This window comes from Amblyraja radiata, chromosome 1, assembly GCF_010909765.2.
Source record: "Amblyraja radiata isolate CabotCenter1 chromosome 1, sAmbRad1.1.pri, whole genome shotgun sequence".
Classification (NCBI taxonomy): Eukaryota; Metazoa; Chordata; class Chondrichthyes; order Rajiformes; family Rajidae; genus Amblyraja; species Amblyraja radiata.
In genome coordinates, this window is record NC_045956.1 from 86,345,064 (window position 1) to 86,366,256 (window position 21,193).

General features: G+C 42.4%; 1 protein-coding gene across 2 annotated transcripts in view; it reads right to left on the reverse strand.

Moving 5' to 3' along the window:
* Positions 1-21,193, reverse strand: part of kcnip4 (potassium voltage-gated channel interacting protein 4) — an 817,169-nt gene that overhangs the window by 31,576 nt on the left and 764,400 nt on the right. For both annotated transcript variants that reach the window (XM_033026330.1, XM_033026322.1), the window contains exon 2: positions 6,520-6,644. In XM_033026330.1, the coding sequence (XP_032882221.1) occupies positions 6,520-6,644 (125 nt within the window). The remainder of the gene's footprint in view (positions 1-6,519; positions 6,645-21,193) is intronic.

Below are 21,193 nucleotides of genomic sequence, written 5' to 3' on the forward strand. Positions count from 1 at the left end.
GGCAGATGACTTTAATCAACACCAACTGGCAATTTAAGTGACTTCAGCTGCTCATTCGGAAGGGCACAACCCAGCACAAACTTTAACCTTTACTAAGATGGTAATTTGCCCCAGACATGGTCTAAACTAATGTTTGTGCAAAAGATCCCACTTTGCCCACCTAAGCAGCTCCTTCTATCTGAAGAAGCCATCCAAAATAATTAGCTAAATAAGAATAATGAACTATGAACCCCATACTGGAGAAGTGTGAAGAAGGGTCTCAACCCGAAACGTCGCCCATTCCTTCTCTCCAAAGATGCTGCCTGTCCCACACAGGCGATATTTTCGGCGACTGCCGGCGACTGTCATAGTCGTAGCAGGTCACCGAGAAAACGGCGACTGGACCCCCCTACGACAATGTCTACGACAATGCCTACAACAACCTACCTCCTCGTCGACGTCAAGCTACAGCAAGCTGCTGACAACGGCGACCCATAGGACGTCCACCAACGACCACACCTACGACAAGCTACATCCACCTGCGACAAGCTAAGACAAGGTAAGACAATTCAGTCGCCGGTACCTGTCACCGGTTGACGTAGGTTGGCGTAGGTAGTCACCAATGGAATTCACCGAAGTCAGCACCGGCGACAACCTACATCATCCTGGCGGCAAACCTATGTCATCCTGGCGACAGGACCTACGTCAGGCTACAATCGTTGGCGTCAAGCTCAAGTGCGCTGACTGTCGCCAAAAAGTTTTGAACATTTCAAAATCCAGCAGCAACCAGAAAAAAGGTACGACTCTTTGGGCAACTGCGGAGACATACAGGCGATTCCCCGGCGACCATGTGGCGACAGCCTGGTCGTCTAAAAAATTGCCTAACTGGGACAGGAGCATTACTCCAGCTTTCTGTGTCTGGAAGTACAAAGGGTAATCTGAGGGTAGTAAATTGAGCCCGATCCTATACAGTACAACTTAATTTAGTGATTGAAATATGCAGGGAAACAAATTATGTTTATTGTGTACAAAAGAACAATACACATGAGAAATCACTGTCAGCAATAATAGCACATAATGCACAATGTGATTATATAATATTCCCCTGTCTGTTCGTTTAATGGAGAGATTAACCAGTTTATTTATGTATGTTAATCCATCCGTTAAAGTAATGGATTTGGGAATGTCAAATAAACCTTTTACATATTCCATTCCTGGATACCGATGATTGATTCTGGCCTTATATTGTGATGTTTCAAATCAGAAAGTATCTGAAGTGTAGGCTGATTGGCATTTCACAAAGTCAAGTCAAGTCAAGACAGTTTATTGTCATGTGTCCCAGATAGGACAATGAAATTCTTGCTTGCTGCAGCACAACAGAGTATTATAAACAAAAAATACAGAAGAGTTCAGATCAATATACACATAAAACAGATAAAGTGCTATAGGTTGTTATAGTCCGGAGTTTGTTTGATGGCGAGTTTAATAGCCTGATGGCTGTGGGGAAGAAGTTGTTCCTGAACCTGGATGTACCAGATTTCAGGCTCCTGTACCTTCTGCCCGATGGTAACGGAGAGATGAGTGTGTGGCCAGGGTGGTGTGGGTCCTTGATGATGTTGGCAGCCTTTTTGAGGCAGCGACTGCAATAGATCCCCTCGATGGTGGGGAAGTCAGCGCCGATGATGGACTGGGCAGTGATCACAACTTTCTGCATCCTTTTCCGCTCCTGGATGCTCAAGTTGCCGAACCAAGCCATGATGCAACCAGTCAGCATGCTCTCTACTGTGCACCTGTAGAAGTTCGAGAGAGTCCTCTTTGACATGCCAACTCTCCGTAGTCTTCTCAGGAAGTAGAGGCACTGATGTGCTTTCTTTATAATTGTATCCGTGTGCTGGGACCAGTAGAGATCTTCAGAAATATGCACGCCCAGGAATTTGAAGCTCTTGACCCTTTCCACCATCGACCCGTTGATATAAACGGGACTGTGGGTCCCCATCCTACCTCTTCCAAAGTCCACAATCAGTTCCTTGGTTTTGTTGGTGTTGAGGGCCAGGTTATTGTGCTGGCACCATTTGGTCAATCGGATGATCTCACTTCTATACTCTGACTCGTCCCCATCAGTGATACGTCCCACAACAGTGGTGTAGTCGGCAAACTTGATGATGGAGTTCGCACTATGTCCGGCTACGCAGTCATGAGTATAGAGTGAGTAAAGCAGGGGGCTGAATACGCAGCTTTGAGGTGCTCCCGTGCTGATTGTTATCGAGGATGACACATTTCCACCAATACGGACAGACTGGTCTGTGGATGTGGAAGTCGAGGATCCAATTGTAGAGTGATGCGCAGAGACCCAGATCTGAGAGCATGGTAACCAGCTTGGAGGAGATGGTGGTATTAAATGCCGAGCTGTAGTCAATGAATAACAGCCTGACATATGCGTTTTTGTTGTCCAATTGGTCCAGAGTGGAGTGGAGAGATAGTGAGATCGCATCCACCATTGATCTGTTATGGCAGTAAGCGAACTGCAGTGGGTCGAGTTTCTTGTCGAGGTTGGAGTTGAATTATGCCATAATCAACCTCTCAAAGCACTTCATCACCACAGACGTTAGTGCTACTGGTCGATAGTCATTGAGGCACATCACCTTGCTCTTCTTGGGCACTATAGTATTATTGATGCCCTTTTAAAGCAGGTGGGAACCTCAGACCTCAGAAGTGAGAGGTTGAAAATGTCCGTAAAAACTCCAGCCAGTTGGTCCGCACAGGTTTTTAGAACACGACCGGGTATGCCCGCAGGTCCAGGCGCTTTACGAGGGTTCACCCCCCTGAAGGATCTTCTGACGTTGGCCTCTGTGACTGTGACTGAAATACCGTCACGGCGAATGGGGGCTCGGGAAGGCACATCAGTGTTCTCCCTATCAAAGCGTGCGTAAAACGCATTGAGCTAGTCAGGGAGTGATGCTTCGCTGACAATTGAGCTGCCTCCTGATTTCGCCTTATAGGAGGTGATGGCATTCAAGCCCCGCCACAGTTGCTGAACATCCATCTCATCCTCCAGTTTGGAGCAGAAGTCACTTTTGACTTTTTTGATGGCCTTACCAAGGTCTTATCTGGACTACTTGTAGACCTCTGTGTCTCCTGAATGCCCGGTATCTGGACTTCAGAAGAGTGCTGACCTCATGGTTCATCCAAGACTTCTGGTTAGGAAACACTCGGAAGGGTTTTGGTGGGATGCAGTCCTCCACACATTTCTTTATGAAGTCTGTAACGACTGTGGCGTATTCGTTCAGGTCCATTGCCGAGTCCCTGAACATTGCCCAGTCTATAGACTCCAAACAGTCCTGGAGTTGTTCCTCTGCCCCACCCGACCAGCTCTGTACAGGAAAAGGCAAGGCTATAGTTGGGTGTGCATCTTCAGCTGAGCTTTGCTAAAGTTTTGTTTTGATACTGAGTCACTCAACATAAAAAAAAAGTAAACGGGCTGAATCTTGGCGGGAAAATTAATAGTACATCAATGATGAACTTTGTTATCAATATATAAAAAGACTGACAAATTCAAGGAATTTAAAATGAGTCATGAGTTGTGAGTCTCCAGAATTTGTTGGTGGAATATTAGAACATAAGATCATAAGAAACAGGAGCAGGAAAAGACAAGATGCCCCCTGAAGCCTGTTTCACCATTCACCAAAATCTTGGCAGAGCGAATCCTGGACAGTGCAACATTCCCACTTTCTCTCCAAGACTGCTGAACTTCCTTGCAATTTAAATGTCTATTTTATGCCACATAGGATGCAGCCTGCCCATTTAAGGATTCATAGTATCTACACATGACTGTTAAAAGTTTAGGCTGGCAAAGCAGAGCTGCGCTAATTATTTTGATAAGTTCATTGTTAAAGTAATGCTTATCCACTTTGCTGCTCAAGATTGCAAACTGTTTAAAATGCACAGTCATATTCCTGCATAAAGCAATTATTTTAGAAATAAAAAGAAATTATTTTTTTTTAATCTTATTCTTATTTTCATTCTACCTTCATCCCATCTTCTCTCTATCCAGGTGATCCTGATTTGACCCTCGTTCCCTAATTTTTCCATTTGTTTCTCTGGGATTAATTTGATCCCAGTTGCCATGTTACACACATCATGCCATTATCACCTTGAACCTCCGGCAAGTTACAGTGTTGACATATTATAAAGCTGCAGAAAAACCAGTCCAACTAAAAGCTCACAGTTCAGCACAGTACAGTCCAATATTCCATTAAAAAAATAAATATCTTTAGCTCCATATGCGTTGTCATTGAACATAGAATAGGCACAAATAATAGCAACACTATTGTCTGTGGATATTGAACGTTCTGCCAGTTGTGTTCATTATAGGTGTGTTTTGGCAGAGTTGTCAATTCACAATTTATTATGATGCATTTGGGATTAGATTCACAATGAAAGAACTTGGATACTGTGAAAATTGTCCTCATGCTTACAATGCATGTTACCTCAAAGTATCCGTAATCTCTTCGGGAGAAATTTTCTGAGCTGGAAGATAGAATTACAGAAAGCTCAAAGTTCTCGAATGTGCACTAAATAGAATGTCAAAAGTCTAAATAGTTTGGAGAAATAAACCTGGCAAATAAAGCTTAGGCTTTGGCATAAACACCCCTTTATGTAATTTCTAAATCTATCATTATTGCATGTTTTAATTCGGTGAACTTTTTATTTCCTAAGTATATCTACACTTAAGCAAAGCTTGTGCTTTCATTCTGGTTTCATGGTCTTTGGTTATTAAAGCTAAACACTTGTGAAATGATTGGCTGCTCACAGCACTCACGTCAGCACATTCAGCTACTCTGTTGGCAGTGGAGCACAAAGGACTGATGTTAGAACTGCTGACAGATAATAATCTTACATATTCAATGCTAGTGGGCATTGTATTCTCGCTCTTCCTTTATGCCTTAAAGACCACATTCTGGGCTATTTTTTATCTATTTTAATCATTTTCCTTGCTTGACGATTATGTTGCCATACAATTGAGCTGAACATTCAACCAGCACAGAAATGGGATCCTTTAGCCCACCAGGTCCACACCGATCATCCACACCCAATTGCTCTAATCCTACACTAATCCCATTAATTCTTTCCATATTTCCTATTCCCCCTAGATTCTATCACTAAATATAAACTAGAGGTAATTCACAGTGATCAATTATCCTACCGACCTGTATGTCTTTATGATATGGGAAGAAATCATAGCCCCATGCGTTCACTGTGAGAATGTGCAAACTCTATGCAGACAGTACTGGAGATCAGAAATTAACCTAAGCAGTGAAGCAGCAGTTCTACTCACTGTCCTACAGTGCCATAGCTGAATATACAGAGATTACAGTAAGAACGTTTTTCTGTAATGTACTACTTGAGTTCAGGTTAATCTTTGGCGAATCGGAAATTTGAATACAAAACATAATTCAAAAGTTTTGAATTGCAAGACCTCAGAAGCCCGGGTCGGGGCCCAGCTGGGGCCTCGCAGGTCGGAGTCCGGGTCGGCCGACGTAACCCGCGGCTGGGGCCCAAGTCGGCATCACGGAGGCGTGAAGTGGACGGTGAAGCCTCGTGACGTTGGGGGCTGCGGCGGCGGTGAAGCTTCACAGTGGCGGTGACGCCTCGTGGGTCGACCAGCAGTCGAAGGTCGATGAGAGCATGGAGGACCACCGTGAGGTGGGAGGGGAAGAAAAATGGAGAACCCGGCTTAGGGGGACCGCCGTAGGGAGGGGGGGGGGGGGGACAATGGACAATGGGGGAGGGGGTGAGAACAAAGGGCAATGGGGACCCGGAGTGGGGGAACCGCTGCAGGGGGGGGGACAAAAGGAGGTGCCGGCATGCTTTGCAACTTTATCAGCGGCCGTAGGTGGCTGTTATTTGTATACATTGGGTAAACAAGCAAAGAATCTCACTGTGCCTAGTCACATGTGACAACAAAGTATTACATTCCAATGGTCAACAGTCAAACAGATTTCCAATGATTACATGATTAACTTTATATTGGTGACATATTCACCTTGCAACAGAGAAACAACATATATATTGAGAGCACTAATCCACCGTATCAATTTTGTACACTATTTCGGGTGGGAGAAAAGGGTTCTGAACTTAGATGAGGAAGAGATCAAGACCCTGTCCATACTGAAATACCCACATCAAATGCTGATCCAAAAGTGAATCAAAACACTCAATGTGGTGCTGTAATGAAACATGGTTTCTACCATCCTTCCAACAAAGTTTTCCTTTTCAATTCTCAGAAGCTATTTAATAAATGAATATGATTAAAATACATACACTACAGAAAGAGCAATGAATTGCCATGAAAACAAGTTTGACAGTCAAGAGAAGTGCTTTGCAATGCAGCACTCATTGTCTTATTCTCACTTTAAGGATCAATAAATACATTTTCCAGTTCATCCAGAATCAAACAAGCAAACTTTCTAACTAAAATCTCAAGGGAGTTAGCTTTAGGCGTTATTCTGAATTTTAATTCCAGTTATTGTATTTACTTACATTTTTAAAACCCCTATAGAGGATCTGAAGTTCTTTTTTTGTGAATTTAGTTTGTGCCTCAAGCTGCTCCAGCCCCTCGGGACGATGGCAGACGGTAGCCATTTCCAACTCATCCTCAACACTGTCTGTAAGCAAAAGAAAATATATCAAAAGATGGAAGGGTTGCATTTTAAATAGGCCAGGGTCATATTGGCTACAATATGGCTTGTGGCATTCGGTTGCATCAAATCAATGGATATCCAATGTAGTTTTGCCACTCAAGAAGCATAACCTAATTCTCAAGAGGACAACTTGCTTGATTGTTGTCTCACCAATCTCCCTGGCTCTAAACTCCAAGAAGGACAGGAGTAGAAATATTTTGGACTCATCATCGTTTCCAAGTCTCTCCAAGACTCGCACAATGAGGAATTGCACATGGGCCATCATTTCCCTTATCCGTAAGTGTCAGGAAGTTTCCAATCAAACGCCATTGTGCAATAATGTCATCAGAAGGATGGCCAAGTTCACAGAGATCCATCATTACCTCTTCAGTGTAACTGAGGTTGGATAATATATGGCAATTAAAAAAAATCTGCAGTTACTGGAAATCTGAAATAAAACAGAAAATACTGAAAACTTCAGGAAGTTGGATGGCATCGTTGACAAGAGTAATAGATTTAATGTTTCATGTTTAAGCCTTAAGATACTGCCCGAATGTTTCTAGCATTTTCTGTTTTATTTCATCAATGTATGTGTTTTTACTACCATAATCCACCATAACTATCAATAGGCTGAGCTTAACAAAAAACTGGTGAAGGCATAAGCAATAGTGGCTGGAACCGCCCATTCAAGAAAATGGCAAAATAAAAATACCCATATCTTGTTATTGCTAGATTTGTATCCCAATAGGGACTAACAACATGGACTGTTCTTTAAAGCCTCAGGACTTTCAGTGTTGCAACCTCTTCCATTTCTGCACCAGGATATGCTGCGTCAAGAAATGTATGGAACATTAATGCATGTCCACATCACATAGTCGGACCCCAGAAGCAGCTTACTACATTTTCCATTTTTCTAAATCAGGAAGGCTGTGATTAGTTTGCAAACTTTCCCACCTTTGCATCTGAAGGTTCCAATGTGAACAAATCCAGAAACAGGAAATACCGCCTAATGTTTGAACTCTGAACCACATGGATGCTAATTTTGTTGTTTAATGCGGAATTAATATTTGCAATCAAACATTGTCAAAGGCACATGAATTATTAATATAAGAATGGTAATTAAAGTGTCCCTGTGGCAAAGGTTGCAGTCAGGAAAATCCATAGAGTTTGTCCCGACTAACATTTGACCACCAACCAGCTCAGTTGGATCTGTTACTTATCTCATCGTTGTTCGTGGAAACTTGCTGTGTTCAAATTATCTGCTGTTGTGTTGTATTACAATGAATGGATTTCAAATTGCATCTCAGTAGTAAATAAGTTATTTGAGAGCCATGAAAACAATAAAACAAAGACACTGTTCACCCTTTCAGGTGGATGGAGAAACTCCTTTGGCATCATACTTTTGTCATCTCAAAAAAAACATGGTGATTTTTACAATATAATTTGTAGGAGCTGGCTGTTTTCTGACTGCCGACTGCAGTTCCTATATTACATAGTGAGCACTCTTTAAAAGTATCCAATTGCTATAAAGCACTCTGCAATTAAATGAAACTCTACAAATGTAATTTTCTTTCTATGTGAAGCCGTGTTGAAATCTTTTCTAATTAGGCTTCACTACATTATTAACCAATACTACAATCTTCTTTGCAGAGAAGGAATGGGTGACGTTTCGGATCGAGATCCTTAATGTCACCCATTCCTTCTATCCAGAGATGCTGCTGTCCCGCTGAGTTACTCCAGCATTTTGTGTCTATCTTTGGTTTAAACTAGCATCTGCAGTTCCTTTCTACACACTACAATCTTTTGTTCTCTTTATCTTTCTCTATCACTCCTGAAAACCTGGTGACCATGATTATTAAGCCTCCGTTTCTGGCCTTGTTTGAGCTATGTATTTGCTATCCAATCACATCATTCTCCCAAGTGACAAAGTCTACCTGAAACTTAGTAAACTTATTCATTTAACATGGATATATGAAAAATGTAACACCTCTTTTGTCAATTTTGATAATTTTCTCAATTTAGTTATGAGCTTTTATAAACATTTCTAGTTTATACCTTTGCCATTTAATCTAATTTCTACTGCTTTGACCTTATTTGTTTCCACTGAAAAGACAAGAGTATTTTTATCATTAGTCTTCACATGCTTAGTTTCCACTGAAAGTTAACGTACCCTGCTTGTAATTTATTGATCCAGAGGAGTTGGCGAGGTTTTATATTTTTGTAGTAGGTGATTGGTTACTTTAAGGAGAGTTGATTTGTCAACTTCACCCCAAGATTCATTAGATTACGTGTTCAGGCTGTATGACATGGCCGGCTTAATGTTGAATTGTGTTTTTTGTTTGTACTCTAGCTTTCCACTTTATGGCTTGTAGATTTATAAAAATTCTATGTCTAAAAAGTCTACAGTCTCAGTTCTCAGTGTGAACTGCCTTGGGTCTACATAGCGATGGCACTTAATGAAATATCATGTTAAAGACATGCACGCAGACAGAGTGAAGATTTAAGAAACTGACTAATCTCTGTGTCGATAACAGCTTCTTTGTGCAAAATAGCCACAAGGCTTGAAAGGCAAAACAGAATAAAAAAATAAGTGTAAAAATAAACAAACAGCGAGTTCAAATCTAGTAGGGCCCTCAGATAAATTGATAGATGGGGGCAGCTTTCAATGCCTGTCATTAAAGTGATGTGGATTGAATGACTTGTTTCTATAATATTGATTCCATGTAAAATATAATAGCCCACATTTGCAGACACCAACTGAGTGATGGCAGCTGTTGTTGACTTCAAGTGAGGTGCTGACAAAGATGTCATGAATCCTCAGGCTTAACTTTTCCACTTTTCAACATCATTTGCAGTTTTGGCAGATCTTTGATGATGACCTCAAGCAGTCAAGCATCAGTCAGCCACATTACAGAAATATATTTGCACACAAAGGTGCTCAATCAGAAATCTGATCATGTTTACTGTGAGGAGCTTGTTAGAAGCTGAGTTTTTCTGGGTCTGCCTTGCAAATGATGCACATGTATGAGAAGGTTTATACAGTGATGTCAAATGGGATGCAACATATGATTTGAAAACCCGTGCAAAATTCACATCTATAAACATGGTATGGGCTCCTCATACCAAGGCAAGGCTTCACATGAAAAGTAAGGGGTGCTTTTCTGTGCCTTAAATGGTCCAGTCTTACCTGGGACAGTCACAATCCATCAAGTAGGCCGGTTTCCATTAAGATTTTTACTTACACACTGCTTCCACCCATCACATCAGTGTATTGGTTCACTGTATTAGTTGCCCCACCAATAGATCTTAGTATCTATCGTTGGTTTCATTCCAACCAAGATCATGATCACCTTTCCTCCCATCAACCACTGTAGCAATAAGGCACTTGAAGTCCCTTTTACCAACTGAGAGTATGACCTTTCCCACAATCCTATCACCTTCATCCCCCACCCTCCCCCCCATCCCCAACAGCTTCCATTAAGTACAGTCTGTGACCTACCTGATTTCCAGAAGTGAGTGAGTTAATGGAGGAAATGACTTTGGATGTACTTGCCCTGTTAGGCCTGCCTGGGGCATATCACTCCGTGGGTGTTTTAGAATATTATTGTGGAAACTTGTGCAGAAGAAAAGCTTTGGATCTCTTAACTGCATCACATAACACAACTTTTGAGTGTGGAGTATTTTCGGGAATATTCTAATTTCTGTTCTAATAAAAATGTTACAAAGGGCAAGCAAAATATTGTGACACGAGCAGGAAATTAAAGCAGAAACATAACAAACCTTAAAAAATGTCAAAACATATTTCAGAAATGATGGGATTTTTAAATAATTGTGGGAGAACATGAGACATCACACACAAGGCCAGTGAAGTTGTTAAGCGATAATTATGGGCTGGTTCACTGTAATAGATTCACTGTTTATTTAAGAAGGTATAATTTCTTGAGGGTTTTGTACAGTCACAATAAGACACAACTAATGGAAGCTTGGGTCATTTTACTAATTATTTTGATGACACTGAAGAAGACTGGGATGGAGACCTGCCGAGGAGCAGAGAAACGAGCACTCCAAGTTCTGGTCTTTTGCAAATGACCACACGTTATTGACTCCTTTCCTGTATTACAATGATGACTGTTGATGGACCGACCATTAGTTTCTTCACTTCTTGAAACTAATTGTTTGCTCATTTGTTTCTTGCCCATTATAAGGGCGACAACTGGCATTCTAGCCACACCATAGGCCTGGAGCACAACATGTGAATGGGCGTAAAGTAGTGTTGATAATTCGTTAGTGTTTTATGCCCCATATTTGAAACAACCCAATAGATGTGTTTAATTGCTAACAGTTCTAAATAATGAAGCAGTGATATCAAGTTGTTGCAGGACAAGATCTGCCATTTCGATAAGAAGTAAAGCAGCATTATGGTGCAGTAATTACTACTGCTGCTACACGACTACAGCAACCTGGGCTTCATCCGACCTCTGGAGCTCAGGGCTGGCCTTAAGCCAATTGGACCGATTGCTCCCATTTGGGCCCCGCACCTAAGGGGGGCCCCGAGCTAGAGTAATCCAAATCTCCGCTCTAGGATCTTTGGAGTAATCTACTCTCGGCTCGGGTAGATCTACCCCGGGTGGAGGGTGGAGAGAGAGTAGAGGGTGGAGGTGAAGAAAGGGGTAGATGGGGAGGTGGGTGTGAGAGGGAATGGAGAAGGGGGAGAGGGGGAGAGGGGGAGAGGGGGAGGTCCCTCACGGTCCCAAGGGCAGCGTTCCCTCCCCTCCAGTTGCCGTGCTTCACGCACACAACCCCAGCTCCACCCCTCTCTCGCCCCGGGGAGACGCGGTGAACAATACAGGGAGGGCCGGGCCGGGGTTTGGAGCAACGTTTACAAACCTCGGCCTCAGCTCACACCCGTTCACCCGGACCCCGGCATCCGCTCCCGCCGCCAGCCCTCTCCCTTCCTTCTCCTCTCCTCTTCCCTTTCCTCCCTCCCTTCCCTTCTTCCCTCCCTCCTTCTCTCCTTCCCTCCTTCCCTTCTCTCCTTCCCCCCTCCTTTCTCTCTCTCTTTTCCCTTCTCTCCTTCCCTCCCTCCCTTCTTTCTCTCCCTCTCTCTCTTTTCCCTTCTCTCCTTCCCTCCCTCCCTCCCTCCCTTCTTTCTCTACTTCCCTCACTCCCTTCCCCCTTCTGTCCCTCCCTCCCTTCTCTCCTTCCCTCCCACACACACACATAACGCACAGACAACTAACTCACACACATCACGCACAGACAACACACACACACACACACACACACACACACACACACACACACACACACACACACACACACACACACACACACACACACACACACACACACACCCCAAGTTAGGATGGGGTAGAAGCCCAAAGGGTAGGATGGGGCTGAAGCCCAAAATTTAATGCCTGGACTGGTTTTTCACCAATAGTTATTGGTTTGCCAGGATCCAGTTAATTAAATAACTTTTTTTTTCATTTCACAGTCACTAAAACAAGTGGTATTATAACTATGTACTTTTCAGAGGTAATCTACAAATTTTGTTTGTTACTTGTATGCTTACATGTATGCAATTTTATATTAAAATGTAGCTTAGATGTGTTTGGTCCATTAACTCGCAAGCGCACATTTTGATTTTTAAGCGCACATTTTGATTTATTTTCCATTCCACCATAGAGATATAAAGTCTATGATAGACTTTATTTGTATTTCTATGATTCTACAGACCTTGGCTGGGAACCTGGGGCTCAGCCAAATAGTTTTCAATTGGGCACCGGCACCTTTTAAGGCCAGCCCTGCTGGAGCTGTCAATGTGGAGTTACACATTCTGTCTATGACCGTGTGGGCCTCCCTCAGGTGCTCCAGTGCACTCCCATGCCCACAAAACAACCTGGTAGGCTAGTTGGCATCTGTTAATTGTCCATGTATAGTTAGATTGCAAGATAAACCAAGGAGATTTAAAATGCATGCGAGGGGGGAACACATTGCAGGGAAATAAGAGGGAGAATGGGACCGATAGGATTGCCTCCAGAGCCAGCATAGATTTGATATGCCAAATGACTTCCTTCTCTTTCATGCAAAAAAAAAGAGAAATATCATTAGTTATTTGTGCCAAATTGTTCTCCATTCCAGTGTAGAACTTCAGTATCATTGTTAGCATTGTGATGCAGGTTAGGTTTCAGTGATGCTACACAGCAGTACAATGCATGATGGTTCTGACCCATTGGGAGACAAAATGGCAGTGGGAGAAGAAAAGTTTGTGGTTAGATAAATCTGAAATTGAAAAAACCCTGCAAACTATGAAACTGCTGGAATGTAATTAAAGTCCATATGTTATTGTAGTTTATGGGAAGAGAATACCATCTTTAACGTCGTGGAGCTCGCAGTCCCTGGTTAGGGACCGGCTTCGGGACCTCGATGCCGCAGGCGCTTCGACCACCCTGATCACGGGAGCTTCGATCACCCCGACGTGGGATCTTTGATTGGCGGCTGCGGGGGCTTCAATCGCCCTGACTGCAGATTATTTGGCTCCCCCGACCACAGGAGAAAAAGGAGGAAAGAAGATATCTTTATTGCCTTCCATCACAGTGAGGAATGTGGAGGAGCCGCTGTGATGGATGTTTATGTCAAATTTTATGTAGTTGTGTGTCGTGTTGCTTTTTTGGTATGACTTTATGGCAAATCAAATTCCTCGTATGATTTACATTCTTGTTTTGTTTTCATACTTGGCTAATAAAATCAATTACATTACATTACATCAATACCTGGTCAAGCTCAAAGCTTACTCATCATCCCACCCCCAATGTGCTTGACTCTTAATTGCATTCTTAGTTCTGATGCAATTATGGATTGATACAGGTATCATTGGTGACCTCCCAATTTGTTGACAAATACACAAACACAAAAAAAAATTGAATTGGTATTTAAACATTAACAGGGACAGGAAAGGCTTAAATCTGACGTTCAGATACAAAGCCAGGAAACAAGGCAAGATAGCCCATTTCCTGCGATCAAAGTCTTTAAAGTTCGTTTGATGGCTTGACTAGGCTTTCGTTGGGAAGCCGTGGCATTGTTGCAGCAGAGGATTCGGGCATCCAAGAAGGATTAAAACATTTTCAAAACCATTTTTAAATTGTGAAACCAAAGATCCTATAGACCACTCCTGTTAAATGGGCTGACGTGTAGTACGCAACGTGGGCCTTTTTTTCATCCATTTCCGTAACCGGACCGGACCCGACCCGACCCGACCCGACTCGCAGTGTAATTAATGTTGCGGGGGAACAGTTTGTGTTAATAAATTAAAATTCTGAAAATGAGGGGAAGATTTTTACCAAATTTCTTTTATTTTTACGAGGATGTTTTCTTAACCGGCTTCCGTCTCTGCACTAGTTATCTTTGCTCCGCTATGGGATCTTTGGTGAGGAGACGGAAGCCGGTTACGGAAATGGGGCCTTAAATTACCCATGAATCTGCCCATGACCGTACGACGTCTTTTTCGTCGAGTGGACTATCTTGCTCGCTATAGGATCTTTGTGTAAAACTGGGAACTCACAAGACACCTCTGCCATTAATTCAATTCTTCTTGGCAAGGTAGAAGAATTTAAATGTGTATGAAAGAACTGCAGATGCTGGTTTAAACCAAAGATGGACACGAAATGCTGGAGTAACTCAGCAGGACAGGCAGCATCTCTGGAGAGAAGGAATGGGTGACATTTTGGGACGTGACCCTTCTTCCTTGTCACCCATTCCTTCTCTCCAGAGATGCTGCCAGTCCCGGTGAGTACGTCCAACATTTTGTGTCTATCTTTGGAAGAATTTAAATCCCTCCTACGCTTCAGGATCTATAGCATCGCAGGACACCAGGGGAAAATGTGCAACCTTCAACTCACTATCACCAGACAAGTTACAGGAAATGCATTACATGACATTTTCTTGTCATTTGGGAGTTTCATTAATTAGGTGCATATATTAGACTGCTGCAATTACTTGGCAAATCACAGGAATTATGGGAATGAAAGAACGCAGTACAAATTTTATGAGACTAACAATCGGCTTTTGGTTCAAAGAGATATGTAGCCAGGGTAATGACAAATGAAAATGGCAAAAAAAAGTACAAATAGCTATCAATAGTAATTCCACTCTGTGGTCCGTTTTAAGCTTTCCAGAGGATTCTTCTGCATTGTTTATTTTAACTAAATTCAGCAGGAATTAAAGAGAGGAATAGACACCCCCTGGAGACCAAATTACAATCAAAACACAAAGTACTTATGCTACAACACCAGGATAAGTTCTCAACTTAGAAAACCAAGCCCAAAGCTAAAGTGTTTAAGAAAGAACTGCAGATGCTGGAAAATCGAAGGTAGACAAAAATGCTGGAGAAACTCAGTGGGTGAGGCAGCATCTATGGAGCGAAGGAAAAAGGGTCGAAACGTTTGGGTCTGAAGAAGGGTTTCGACCCGAAACTTTGCCTATTTCCTTCGCTCCGTAGATGCTGCTTCATCTGCTGAGTTTCTCCAGCATTTTTGTCTACCCAAAGCTAAAGTACTAACTAACTGAATATACCAACTAAAGCTAAGGACAATAAATGACATAAACTTTATAAATATAGACTTTCTTTTCATTTAAAAAATAAATGTTGGAGATCCATTGTTTTAAGAAAAAATTCTGTTAATTCTAATCTATTCTTCGTCTTTAATATTTATTTCAATTTAGTGCATGGTCATTTGAATTTCACTGTACCTTAATTGGTACATGTGACAATAAACTGACCTTGAAACCTTGAAACCTTGAAATCTAATGTTGTACTTTATACTCTGCATTCTTAATAAGAATGCTTCAGTCTGATCGTTTGAAGCAACGTACTCACAACAAATGCCCATTTATAACAAGTCTCATCAGCAAGGTGTACAGGCTGATTGGTGACCAACACTTGTGTTTCAAATTCTCTTCTTATTTACAAATTATGAGAGAAATAACGTTTATGAGGAGAGCTATTTTATGATTAGAAATGATTTAATTACATGCACACAAGGACAAAGGCTAAATGCTTGTCACGGTTTAAACCTTTTGGCCTCATCTCCATAATTGTGCTAAGATGTGAAAGACGCTCAGATCTGTTATTTATGACTATTAACCTTTCAGGAAATTGTTATTCGAGGCTGATGAGCTGCACCTATCTTAAGAAACAGTGTCATGTGGTGGACACAGTCCAGTCCATCACAGGTACTGACCTCCCCACCATTGGAGATCTATAGGAACACTGAAGTTCCCTCATTTTAGAAAATTTTGAAATAGAGTCATAGTCATACTGCATGGAATCAAGCTCTTCAGCCCAACTTGTCCACGGTGACAAAAATGCCGCTTACAAGCTAGTCCCATATCTCTATAAGATTTTCCTATTCACATACTTATCCAAATGTATTTTAAATGTTGTTATAGTATCTGTCTCAACTACCTCCTCTGGCAGCTTGTTCCATATACCCACCATCCTCTGTGTGAAAAGGTTTCCCCTCGGGTTCCTATTAAGTTTTTCCCTTCTCACCTTCAACCTATGTCTCTGGTTCTTGATTCTTTTATTCCAGGTAAAAGACTATGCATTCCTCTCATGATTGTATATACCTCTATAAGATCAACCTTCAGACTCCTGTGGTTCAAGGAATAAAGTCCTATCCACCCGAATTCTCCCTATAGCTCAGGCCCTCAGGTTGTGCCAACATCCTCGTAAATCGTCCCCGCACTCTTTCCAGCTTAATGACATCCTTCCTATAGCAGGGTGATCAAAACTGAACAGAGTAATCCAAATATAGCCTCACCAAAATGTTATACAACTATAGACATAACAATATATATGGTTCAGGGGCAGAATTCATGCCTGCAGCATGGTGGAGTTGGGACTGTTTGCTGGACATGCAGTATCCTGCTTAATTTCACTCGTGTGTTATTTTGTAAATCTGGTCAACTCAGGTGGTAGAATGTGAGAGTCTTAATCCCAAGGTCATCTCAGAGTTTGAGCCCATGTTGGGTGGTTTGCACCGGCTTGTAGCTGAAATGACTGATATTCAATCTTGACCTTAGCTGCTGTCTGTGTAGACTTTGTACATTCACTCTGTGGCCATGTTGGTTTCCTCTGGTATTCTGGTTTCCTCCCACATCCCATATTTTGTAGGTTAATTGGCCACTGTAATTTACCCCTGAAGTAGGTGCATGGCAGGAGCATTGAAAGGATGAGGAGGCGTGGATAGGGATGTATGAGGTAAAATGGAACTGGCGGGTCACAAAGTGCTGGAGTAACACAATGGGTCATGCAGCATCCCTGGAGAACATGGATGTGACATTTCATGGTGGGACCCTTCTTCACACTGATGAAAGCGAGTCTGAAGAAGGGAACCGGCCCAAAACGTCACCTATCCATGTTCTCCAGAGATGCTGCCTGACCAGTTAAATTACTCAAGCACTTTGTGCCCATTTGTGTAAACCAGCATCTGCAGTTCCTTGTTTCTACTGGTGTTAATGGGTGTTTAGGGGTTAGTGCAGGCATTGCAAGCCTGTTTCTATACCATTGCGAGCCTGTTTCTATACTGCGTGACTCAGGAATTACGTTTACAATTGGTTTAAATGTTTTTCTTTAAATAAATAAAGTATGCATCAGCTTCTTCATAATGTACATTTGCTAATGACAACTTGTCTCTGTAAAATAGATGCAACAGAGGGAGAATTTTAGGCCATTTTCACATCTCAATTCCATTTAAGCATTGAGTTTAATATTAATCCATGGAATACATTGTAATGCGCTGAAAGCAGGATTGTAAATATAAATTACCTGTTTAATAACCAGGCACTGCATTTGCAGTTGAGTAATGCCGTTTAGACTGGAGTAGGGGAATTGGAATGTTGATTATATTATAAAGTGTGCTCTGCTGTGAGGCTTAAAAGCATTAGAATAGCATTAAATTATTCTATAATTTCTACCTGTATTGAGGAAAGATGTATTAATTTTAAACATTTTCAGCATTTTAACCAAACCAGACCTCTTGAACATTTTCTGAGATTTATTTTCCTTCCTTCAAAAACTAACATTACATTTTAATCTAGTGGGAAAAGGCTCTTATCAATCAAATGGAAGTCTATTGGGGAAAATGTGAAGGCAAAGGTTGATCTGTTGCAAATATTTACAGGCAGACTTGTTGTCAAGGCTTTCGAAAGGCATTGGGAGGATTCTGGTAGCTAGAGAGCGACAGAGAGAATCCCGGGACCACAAAAACAAAGAAGCACAGTGATTACGGTCACATGATTAACATCGAGTGAATGCAGAGCTGAAGGTAACTTCATGGTTATGTAATGTGGCCTTGAGAAGACAAGGTGTCTGGGAATGGGCATTCTGCAAAGGGACTGTATGATGACAATGAAAATAGGAATAGGTAACATAATTAAGAAATGTAGCCTGCTAAAGAACTAAGATATGTTTTGTTTATTCAGCCTTTGGATGAGCGACAACTTGAAATGATTGATTTCAGAGTCATGAGAGCATTGGGTTACATCAAAGGCTTCCTTTTGGATGATTGAAGGAAAATATATTATTTAAAAAGGGCAGTCCGAGATATCAGCAGTGATAACCTAGGAACAACCATCGCAAGGAGGAGGTACCTGAGTTTGAAGCTCAGAGAAGACTATCCATTAACAACGGAGTGAATCAGGTCAATTCATTTATATGGTAATATCTGAATCCATGTCATGAGTCTTGTGATTTACTTAAGTGATAAGCTGGAATAGTAAAGCAAATTGGAAGTTATTAGAAGTCAGTGGTTTCTATGCCTGCTTAAGTAATTCAAGTGCTAATAAATATTAAGTTGTACTACATTTGGTTTAGAGTCTTTTGTTCGACACATCAGTTGATAGCTTATAGAGGTAATAGGGTTCACAGTTTCTGGAACATTCTAATGTTTGTATTTTTCAGGCATGGAAATAATTCAGTTGAAATTCAACTATTTTTTCCAAAGGTAAGAATGAATATGTGAAAACACAGAATGGGGAAAAAATAAAAGTCCTGAGAGCTTTTTTCTTCTCCCTGCTACACTCGATTATCTAATTATCAGCTAGATGCAAAATGGCAGTTTTTCCACTCTCAATATGTGTGTTCAATTCCCAATCCATGAATGGACACATAGCCCAAGATTACACTTCAGTTTCATTTTGAATGAGGTCCATGTTGCCAGAGGGCAGTTTTGCAACTGAGTCCTGATTACCTGTTATGCTAAGTGGCCATTCAAAGCCAATTGGGCCAAGAAAATCTCGTAGGAGATTTTCCAATTGACTTCATTCAACATCCTTCTTCAATCAAAACTACAAATGGCAGAGATCAATTGAATTCCAGTGACCACTCACAATAATTACAGCTTCTCAGTGCCTGCGGCATTCCTAAGTGAGAGTTATAAAAATGTATAAGGTCATTAGGTATAGGAGCAGAATTAGGCCATTCGGCCCATCAAGTCTCCTCTGCCATTCAATTATGACTGATCTATCTCCCGCTCAAAACCCTATTCTCCTGCCTTCTCCCCATAGCCACTTTATTCATGTCTCTTTATTCTTTCACTGACCATCTCCAGTCTCCTCTGGTACAATTCTGCAATGGTTCCATTCCAACATGCTCTTTACATAAAACTTAAATCACATATTATTTAATTTTGAACAATCATATTCCTTTACAATTACATTTTCAGGGTCCCAGCTACTCACTAACTTCAGTTCTGTCTGTAGCTGTCTGCAGAGTCATACAGCACACAACAAGGCCTTTGCTCAATTTGTCCAGGCTGACCAAAATGTCCCATCCAAGCTAGCCTCATTTGCACCGTGTTTGGCCCAAATCCCTCTAAACCTTTCCCATCCGTGTATAGGGTGGGAACTATTCCAGTTGAATAAGTATGCCTGTTAAATGAAACATTGCTCTTCACAAAGTGCAGCAGTTAATACATTAGTTTAGTTTAGTTTAGAGATACAGCGCAGAAACAGGCCCTTTGACCCGCTGAGTCCACACCGACCATCGATCACCTGTTCATACTTGTTCTATGTTATTCCACTTTCTCATCCACTCCCTGCACACTAGGGGTAATTTACAGAGGCCAATTAACCTACAAACCCGCACATCTTTGTGAGAATGCCATGAGAATGCAGGGTGACTTGGACAGGTTGGGGGAGTGGGCAGATGCATGGCAGATGAGGTTTAATGTGGATAAATGTGAGGTTATCCACTTTGGTATCAAAAACAGGAAATCAGATTACTATCTAAATGGCGTCAAGTTGGGAAAAGGGGAAGTACAACGGGATCGGGGGGTCCTTGTTCATCAGTCTATGAAAGTTAGCATACAGGTACAGCAGGCAGTTAAGAAAGCGAATGGCATGTTGGTCTTTATAACAATAGGAGTCGAGTATAGGAGCAAAGAGGTCCTTCTGCAGTTGTACAGGGCCCTAGTGAGACCACACCTGGAGTATTGTGTGCAGTTTTGGTGCCCTAATTTGAGGAAGGACATTCTTACTATTGAGGGAGTGCAGCGTAGGTTTACAAGGTTAATTCCCGGGATGGCGGGACTGTCATATGCTGAGAGAATGAAGCGGCTGGGCTTGTACACTCTGGAGTTTAGAAGGATGAGAAGGGATCTTATTGAAATATATAAGATTGTTAAGGGTTTGAACATGCTAGAGGCAGGAAACATGTTCCCGATGTTGGGCGAGTCCAGAACCAGGGGCCACAGTTTAAGAATAAGGGGTAACAATACAATACAATTCAATTTATTGTCATTTGGACCCCTTGAGGTCCAAACGAAATGTCGTTTCTGCAGCCATACATTACAAACAAATAGACCCAAGACACAACATAATTTACATAAACATCCATCACATTGCTGTGATGGAAGGCCAAAAAAACTTATCTCTCCACTGCACTCTCCCCCCCCCGATGTCAGAGTCAAAGTCAAAGCCCCCGGCGGGCGATGGCGATTGTCCCGCGGCCATTAAAGCCACGCCGGGTGATGCAAGGTCGCACACCGGGTTCTTGATGTTAGAGCCCCCGGCGTGCGCTCGCAGAGTCCCGCGGCCATTCCAAGCCGCGTGGGGCGATGGTGTAAGGCCCCGCTCCAGGAGCTCTTCAACCCCGCAACTCGGGCGGGAGAAGTCGCCGTTGCGGGAGCCCCGAAAAGCGGTCTCCCCCTAGGGACCCGCGGGCTCCCGGTGCCGCCGTCTGCCAGACCCGCAGTTGCAGCCTCCGAAACTCCGGAGGTCGGGCCGCAGCAGCGTCCACCACAGCTCCACCCACTCTGGACTCGGCCAGCTCCGCGACGGTGAGGTGAGTAGTCGGCATCAGAGCCCCCGGTCTTCCTGTTGGAGGCCGCTCCTCGTTGCAGCCCCAACGACAACGGAGACCCGACAAAGAAAAGGTCGGGTCTCCCGTGCAGGGAGAGATTTAAAAGTTACCCCCACCCCCCCACACACATACCCCAACAAAAAATAACAAAAACTACATAAAAACATAGACA